General features: G+C 38.7%; 1 protein-coding gene across 2 annotated transcripts; it reads left to right on the forward strand.

The window, feature by feature from the left end:
• The first annotated feature begins 850 nt into the window (after nucleotides 1-850).
• On the forward strand, nucleotides 851-5,023 carry RGS2 (regulator of G protein signaling 2). 2 transcript variants are annotated; one of them, XM_056815664.1, is made up of 6 exons: nucleotides 902-1,045; nucleotides 1,228-1,466; nucleotides 2,597-2,698; nucleotides 2,818-2,879; nucleotides 3,553-3,719; nucleotides 4,182-5,023. In XM_056815664.1, the coding sequence occupies exons 2-6, from the start codon at nucleotides 1,357-1,359 to the stop codon at nucleotides 4,374-4,376; spliced, it is 636 nt and encodes a 211-aa protein (XP_056671642.1). In that variant the 5' UTR covers nucleotides 902-1,045; nucleotides 1,228-1,356; the 3' UTR covers nucleotides 4,377-5,023. The 2 variants fall into 2 exon arrangements, with proteins under 2 accessions (XP_001367333.1, XP_056671642.1); XM_001367296.5 differs by having other exon boundaries at nucleotides 851-1,466.
• The last annotated feature ends 4,080 nt before the right edge of the window (nucleotides 5,024-9,103 follow it).

Genomic DNA, 9,103 nt, shown 5'->3' on the forward strand with positions numbered 1-9,103 from the left:
CTCATTTTCAACAGCTATAAAATAGTGGGTTGATCTCTAGATGACTGCTTAAGTTCCTTCCAGCCTGGTTTCTATGAAATATGGATTTCAACTACTATATTCTGATATACTAATGCTTTCCCCTTCCACTTCCTTCCTTCTACTTTCTTATTCCAACAATTTATTTCCAAACAATGTCTTACATTTGCTGGGCAAACATGAGATTTTTGCTATGGTTCTCCTTTATGGACACGTTAAAAGTATCACTTCCCCTTCCCAGTTAGATTGGATTTTCCCCTAAAATAAATTGGCCACAACCCAACATGGGAGCCCTTGCAGAAAGGGGGGGGGGGAGGTCATTCAGCATAAACACCTTCACCGGGCTATCATGACACATTAGTATTAAAGACACCTTGAAGCCCTTCCCGGGTCAGTTCTTCAAACAGGCATAAAGGATTTGACCCAGGTCAGGAAAGAGTCCAGCTGAGACCTGAGTTGGACTAATGTAGCTCAGAGTAAATCTGGCTGCAGTCAGCCACAGCAGGGCTCCTAACACCCTCTGAAAGAGGTGAGGCTGTTTTCAGTGAAATCCATATCCTTTGGGGAGATGAGTTTATACCGATTGCTCCGAAACTAATGGGTCTCAGAAATTAATTTAATAGGCTCTGAGTCAATCAATTAAACAAAGGGTTACTTTTTTTTTTTAAGCCTACTGATAGTTCACAAATTAAAACAATTTCCTCTTCTAAAGAGTTTCACCTTCCACTTTAAATACACAATGGAATGAAATGTACCCGGGCCGAGATTCTGAAACAGATTTCAAACACGATTCTTATGAGTTTCTTTTAGCTCATAAGGTGGGAGTAGGTGGGAGGATCTAGATGGGGAGCACGGCGAGTCGTGTTTCTACATCTTTCCCTTCTCCCGAGCCAAGAACAGGCGTTGGGCGCTATTTGTAGCCCCTCTGCCCAGAAAGCGGGGCCCTTTTTTCCATCAGGGGTGGCCCCAGGCTTGGGTGGTGTTCCTCAGAGCGCCCGTGGAAAAGGTCAACAGCCCGAGTCACAAAGTAAGAGATTCCTATCTGTTCCCCCCACCGGGTTACGGTCTCAGGCTCTGTTCTGGCATTACTGCGCAGGAACTCGAGGGGAGCACGCACGTCAGCACTGTCCTCAGTTCAAGCCTCAGCCATGGGTGGTGGGGACACCAGAAGCGGGCGCTGACATTTCTTTTGTTCTTCTTCCTACCCAGCAAATCCGCGGGGCCCGGGGGCGGGGTCGAAACTGGCAGCCTTCGCCCTGCCCAGCCTCCGCGTCTTATAAAGCCTGGGGAGCGCCAGGAGGAGCCTAGAGAGGCAACTGCTGTCTACAATCTTGTATCATGCAAAGTGTTATGTTCCTGGCTTTCCAGCCCAACTGCGGTTCCATGGAGAAAAGTGCCTGCGGTTACCCAAAGGACGAAGAGAAGCGAGAAAAGATGAAGCGAACGATGTAAGTTACCCCTCCAAACCCCCATTTTTCTCTTTCTAGGGGACTTCTTGAAAGAGACCCTGCTAGACGCCAAGGTTTCCACAGCTTAGGGAAGAGTAGTGAGAGATCGCTTTACCATAGGTAATTTCTTTTTAAAGTCTCCATCTCCTTGAAAGGAGGCTATATAAATTTAAAGAGATTTGCGGGTTTCTTTTTGAGAGTCTTGGGGGATGCCAGGTCTTATTTATTTAAGCCAAGAAGAAAAAGTTGGGATGCATCTAATGCATGGAAAGTCTTGATTTTTTTTAAAAAAGAAAGCAGACTCCCTCCACCATTTCATTAAAATAATAATAAACGTAGCCTAAGAATCCTGTCTCCTCGAGTTGCAGCTTTTTTTTTTTTTAATCTTTATTTGAGCTCTCCAAATTGGTGGCTCTGTCGGACTTTTTTTCTTATTCCAGGGATGGGGATTTCCTTACTAGTGCAACAGATGTTGGGCTTAGTCATTTCTTTACTAAGTGAAGAGTAAATTATACCCATGGGTTATTAAGCTAGGATACCTACTTCTTTGGCTTCTAATCTTCTTAGAAAGTAATAATTAAAAAAAAAAACTTTTGCGTTTTGTTTGAAAAGAATTACTTCGAGAACTTTTGCACAAACATTCCACGTAGGACTTTAGCCAATGCCTTCAAGTTTTTTTTAGGAGTAAGGAGGAAACTAATTAGACTCTGCTCTGACTCATGTCAGTATCACTGAGGTAGATTTCACCCGATTATTGAAAATGACCCAGAGTTGTCATAGCTTTGCAGAAACTAAATGGTTCACTCTGGCCGAAAGGAAACCGGTCTCATTCACCACTTTTGGGATGATTGAAAGTTTCTCAATCATTGAGAAACCTTACTTAATGAACCAGTAAAACTAAAAGCCCTGTTCTGATCATTCAAGAAAAGCTCAAAAGTTATTAAGAATAAATATAGCTGAAAGTAACCGCTTCACCTAAAGTGCTTAGCCTCTTGTATTGGTAAGATCTTATTTACCTTTTTTGGTTTGTTTAAGATTGTGCTTCTGGCATTGGGAGAACTACTCCTCAAAATGTGGGCAGCTATAATGATTTAAACATTGTCATTCACTGAATGTAATTTTCCTTTTAGCTTAAAAGACTGGAAGACAAGATTAAGCTACTTTCTGCAAAATTCATCCACACCTGGGAAGCCAAAAGCCAACAAGAAAGGCAAACAGCAAGCTTTTATTAAGTAAGTTAGAGATCCTAAACTCAAAGGCAGTGTGTTTTGTTTTGTTTTCTGATACTCATTTTGTCTTTTGTTGGAAGCTGGAGGAGGAATCAAAAACATATGCATTCTTTGTTTTACAGACCTTCTCCAGAAGAAGCACAGCTGTGGTCAGAAACATTTGATGAGCTCCTAGCCAATAAATGTAAGTAAAGGGATCAAACTCAATCTAAAGGGATTTTAAAAGCTAGATAGTTGAATCCCTGGAATATAAAGTAGATTGATTTTTAGGTTGGGCAAAGCAATAATGTAAGTCCTATAACATAAGTAAAGTTTTAATTAGGTTTATTTTTTCCCCTGACTTATGAGGAAGTTCTGCCCTCATACTTTCAAACAAATGCCTTTATGTTCTGGGTTGTTTGTTTGGTTTTTTAAATCACTGAAATTTCAAGTATTGTTATGGCTCCAGTAATATATTCTCAGGTGGGAAAGGAGTGAGAATCAGCCTGATAGATTACAACTGCATTTGTTCACAGTTAAGGTTGAGTCAACTTTTCCATTGCAAACAGTGTTTTCAAAGGGCTTAGTTCCCAGAGGATTTATGGTTCCACTAAAAATACTTCTTTTCCCTTGACAGCATAGTTTTTATATACTTGAATGTACTCTGGAATGGCAATGTGCCAATCTCAAGACATTTACCTGCTGGCATTTAAACTCAAACCTAGAGCTTTACAAGTCTGAATAAATTCTGGCAAGTTGCTGCAACATAAAAAGTCATGTATTCAGGTCTAGGTTTGTTGAAAAGATAAATATCAGGAAGGAATGTAAGACATTCTTTCATTTTAATAAATTCTGCACATTTCCCTCCTCCTCTCTAGATGGTCTTGCTGCATTTAGAGCTTTTTTAAAGTCTGAGTTTTGTGAAGAAAACATAGAATTCTGGCTGGCCTGTGAAGATTTCAAGAAAACCAAGTCCCCCCAGAAGTTGAACTCAAAGGCCCGGAAAATTTATACTGACTTCATAGAAAAGGAGGCTCCAAAAGAGGTAATAATCCTTCATTTTGGCAAATTTTTGAATACTTCAAGTTCTTAGCAGAAGCCTGGTGAAAGGAAGGGCAAATCTATTTTTGTTTTAATGGGGTGGAGGTTCTCTTTTTTTAATCCTGCCACAACTTTCCATTCCCCCTTACTCCTAGCATTGGCCTTAAAGTATTTTAGGGCATGAACTTTGATATTTTTTCATAATAATCATTAGAATACTTCAAAATGTACTTGCTTACCACCCAACAACCTCTCTTGGGCTGGTAATTCACATGTTAACTGCAGTTTACAAAGAGTACAACTGATTCTAAGGATTTGCCACTGACCCATTGTCACAAAGTTAGGAAATATCAGACCTAAAATATTCTGGATTCATGCCTAGTATTTTATGACATTCTGAGATTCACTTATACAGTATTAATTTGATGTGATGAAACTTAACAAGCCATTGTCATTTCTATTTCAGATAAATATAGACTTTCAGACTAAAACCATGATTGCCCAGAATATTGAAGAGGCTACAACTGGCTGCTTCATTACAGCCCAGAAAAGAGTCTACAGTTTGATGGAGAACAATTCCTATCCCAGGTTTTTGGAGTCTGAATTTTATCAGGACTTGTGTAAAAAGCCACAGATTACTAGAGAGCCCCAGGCTACATGAATGAGCATGAAAAATGAAGTAGAACAAGGGAAAGAACCCTGGACTTTTTCTTGCTAAGGAGGAAGGCCTGTGGCCCATGAAACCTAATAAAAACTGAAGGTCTAAAAGACGAGCATCAAATTCAGCCTGGGCATTCAGGAAACATCACAAAGAAATATTGTCTCTGCAATAATGACAAAGGAGATGTTTCTGATTGTCTTACAAGTGTTGTGAATAGAAGACAATGAATCCTGTTTCTAAGTACTGTGTATTTTTAATTCACACTGGAGAAGTTGATATTCCAGAGTAGATGTAAGATTATTCCTCTGAAAGAGTTGTATGTTTGTTTTTTTTAATTCAGATAGACCTGGGTGAGATTATCTATAGCCTTGATTAAATGGCTATGCATCTCTTCCTAAACTAGTCCATGTTACCACTTAGTAAGTGATTGAAAGGTTTACTATAGAGATGTGCAAGTCCATGTGATCTAGTCATTTGTATTATTGTCCCTCGTCATGGAGAGAAAGAAGTGGTCCATGTACATGTCATATGTTGCAGATGAAGGTTGTGTAGAACACTACCATGTTTGTGAATTGTCTTGAAGGCAGCTAAACTTCAATGAAGTGGTCTTTGAATACTTGTTTGTAATAAATTTATTTTGCTATTTATGACATTTCTCTTCTTCCACCTGTCTCCCTTTGGGGAAGCCCTTTATCATTTTGGGCCAAAGCCTTGGTGTTTATTAAAGTCATAAAGATCAAAAAAGTCTAGAAGACCCAAAAGAGTGAGTGATATGGATACATCCAGACATACAACTTCATCCTAGAATGAAATCCCCCTCCACTGATGCACTTGAACAACTAATAGACTTAGAAAGCTGCCTAGGACACTAGAAGGGTTAGGTAACTTGCCTGTTCATTCCCCTGTTTACATGGCATATATCAGCAAAAAGACTTGAATCAGTTCTCCCTGACTCCAAGTGAAGCTCCATCCACTCTACCATGATGCCTCCCTCTGTGTGGTTTATTGTAGTTGTACAGAGATCAGGAACAACATTTGAAGTTTCACAGCTGTTAATTGGAAATAGAGAGTATCCTTTGCCCAGTGTGGTACTAATAAAAGCCGAATATATGGGCAAGGAAAACATCCTTAGCTTTTTTCATCCCATCTTGAGTAGGTTGAGCTCATCAGCTAAGTTAGAAGTCACAAAATGCTATGCAACCAAAAATTTAACATTTTAAATCTATTAAGATGGGGCATAAAAATAACCAAAATATTTGAGGTTTCTGGACAATCAAGCAAGTCTTTATTAAATGGCTGTGCTAGAAGTTGGGACTACAAAGACAAAAATGAATTAGTTCTGGCCCTCAAGGAGTTAACATTTGATAACATGTAGACATAAAACTTATAAAACAAAATATATGCAAGATAACAGGTACAAGGAGACATTAGCATCTGAGGATATCAGCAAAGACCTCCTCAAATAGGAGGCAACCTGTCTGACAGAGGTAGACTTCCTATTTTAACAGATCTGTGATCCCCAGGTGAAGAAACTTCCTTAACTGCAGATCAGTATCCTTGAGGGCAGGAACTAACTCATTTGTCTTTGTAGTCCCAACTTAATAGTTCAGTGCCTGACAGTAATTTAATAAGGGCTTGCTTGATTGTCCAGGAACTTCAAAAGCAGATCAGCATCTGCTTTGCAACTTAAAAAATTACCCCCTGAAAGGCTCAGTGAATTATCAAGTGTCACAGAGCCCTTATATATCAGAAGCACAACTTGAACCTAGTCTTTCCTAACCCCAAGGTCAGCTTTCTATCTGTTATGCTTTAGATGCCTCTCCAAGTAGACCATTTTTAATTTTGCAAAAGAATACTGACTTTTTCCCCCTCAAGAAGTCTGTGATGAACATCTGTAAAAGGCTCTGAGAATAAAAATATCCTTTTAGATTTATTGGGGGATTGAGGAGAGAGAGGAGGGAGGAAGATCTATCAGAATTGACTGCATCAGGGTGGGAAGCTCTTGGGAACTCTTCTGCTAGTGCAGATCAGCAACTTGCCTGTAATTTAGCATGTTAAGGAATTCCCTGGGGAATGGTGGGGTGAAGTGACATGCTAACAATTACCCAATATGCACTAAAAGCAGGTTTTGAACTTAGTTCTTAACTTCAAGTATGGTCCCTTACTCACTATACCCTACTGCAAGTCAGTTGTAAAAATTAATAGTTCTAAAAGTTGGTAGTACAGTAGAGAGCCAGTCCTGGAGTTTGGAGGACCTGGGTTCAAATCTAAGTCACTTAACCTCCTCTGTTACAACATCTGTAAAATGAATTGGAGAAAGAAATGAAAAACTACTCCAGTATCTTTACCAAGAAAACCTCAAAATAGGGTGGCAAAGAGTCAGACAACCATTAAACAACATTCTGAGAAATGGTCCATAAGCTTGACCAGACAGTCAAAGGGGTCAAGACACAAAAAAAGATAAAAAAAAGTCTTGTTTTAGAGAGTTGCCTAAGGTACCAAGAGGTTAAGCCAATTGCCCACTGTCACACAGCTAGCAAATAAATGCCAGAGGCAGAATTTCCTGGTTCTGAGAACAGCTTTCAATCCATTGTGCCTTTTACCTTGCCCATACTTGATGTATAATAATTTTCTATTGAATTAATTTTGAATTAAAAATAATAATAAATAAATGAAATAATTGAAAATGAAATAAATAAAAAATTTAAAAATGAATTAAAATTAATGCACTAACTTCATTGCAACTTCTCTCAAGATACTATCCAGAAATAAGAGTGTTATGACAGATTATGCTGATCTACTAAAGGAAAAGGCAGGTGAGATATGTGACTTTTGAAAATGTGTAAGCTATCGAGTCAGTGTAAGCTTTGTTTGGTTTTTTTAAATTGACAATATTTAAAGAAAGGAAACCTCTCCAAAATCATGTTTATATCCTGATTTGGTCAGATGGACCTCTTGTGGGAAAAAACCCTCAAAATCTGGCCTAAATCAGACATATAACTCAAGAATTCTTCTTGCCCATTTGATTAAAATGAATTATACTAACATCACTTTAGGACAAAACTTATTCCAGTTTACAGTGAGTTTTATATAATAGTATACAATTCGAGAAGTTAAACCTTATACCCAGCAAGAAATGCTACTTTTAAATAGAAATTACTGCTTTGAGAAATAAGCACATATGGTTTACATAATCTTGTTTGATTAGGAAAAGAGCGTGGAAAATGAAAGTCATTCCCATAGTTAATTTTCAGAAAATAGAAAAGCATCTACCATTGCATATAGAAATGAAAAAGAAAAAAAAAACCTGTGGGTTAAAAACATTTTCAGACCTTCATTTCTTTCACAGTATGTAAGCAAGTGTTCTTTCCTACTTTCATCACAGATATGACAGGAGCAATAGGAGAAAAAAATATGTTGCTCTAACATATAACACAGAAGAGATCCATTGCTTGTGAATTCTTTCCTGGAACTGAGCAAAGCATCGGTTTTTCAGGTAATATTTTTCACTGTTCTCTAGTGCCACACACAGGACAAACTGTATGGAGTTAAAATGAGCAAACACATGCTTCCACAAATAAACACCACTTACTGTTCTAGGTTCCCAGAGTACTCAGATATAGATTAAATACCATAACTCATTAGTTTTTTACTAATTTCCCTTTTCCTCCCAGAAAGTGTATTTGACTCAATAAAACAAAAGGCAAAAGTGTTAAATCTTAATTTAAACATCTTAAAAGCTTTCAAGATTACTTAATAAATGCAAGCAGAGTGGTAATTTTTCCATGCCCCTCTGACTATTAATGTCAAGCAATACACAAAGCACAAAGACATTTTTTCCAAAGATTTTCAGCTCCATCCTAGAGAAGATCCAAAGGAAAAATGGATTCTCTATGCAAGGGAGGTCCTCTACATGTTCCTGTTTAAGGGCGATAACTATGCTGTTTAGATTGAAGCCCAGGGCATGATAGGTTCTCCTTACTGAGATCCCTGATTACTCAAAAGAGATCAGCTTCACAAGACACACAGGAAAAAACAAATGAATGAAAAATGCATATCATCCAGAAGTGGCAGGCTGTTGTTGGGTGATTCAGCTGAGTTCATATAGCAGTAATTATACCTAGGATAAGCATTGTAAAATGATTGTGCACTGGGCTAAGAACTGAAGAGGAAGAGGGAGGAAATGCAAGCTGGATTGTATTTTTAAAAATAAAGTTTAGCCTTACCAAACTGTGCCCCTGATTCCATCTCTTTAACACTAGTGTTCTCCTGGCTATACTGTACACAACTATACAACTATAACACCCAAGTTTCCAAAGGATCCAAGGATTACTCAAAAGACAACAGAGAGATAAATGGTGGACACTCCCACACAGAGCCCAACTGCATACCACATGAGTCAGGATTTAGCTGACTGCTTGCTCCCACTTACTCTCTGACACCCACCATTCACAGCTCTTTGTCATCACTCCACACCCAGCTGAAGCTCTCTGAAGATTCCATGCTACCCTTGGATACTCCTGTAGTTTCTGAAGCCCATCTGGCTGGCTCACCTCCTCCTTGCAACTACTAGCAATCTGTTCCTAGACCATCTGGGACTTAGCTACTGCTCATCTTGATTCAGGAATGATCAGAGCAGAGCATCTACTTCCTTCTTCCCCGAGCCCCAACATTAATTATAACCCTTGCACCACTAAAACAGCACCTGAAAGGATTTCTATCAACTC

The sequence above is a fragment of the Monodelphis domestica genome, chromosome 2 (assembly GCF_027887165.1).
Source record: "Monodelphis domestica isolate mMonDom1 chromosome 2, mMonDom1.pri, whole genome shotgun sequence".
Lineage (NCBI taxonomy): Eukaryota > Metazoa > Chordata > Mammalia > Didelphimorphia > Didelphidae > Monodelphis > Monodelphis domestica.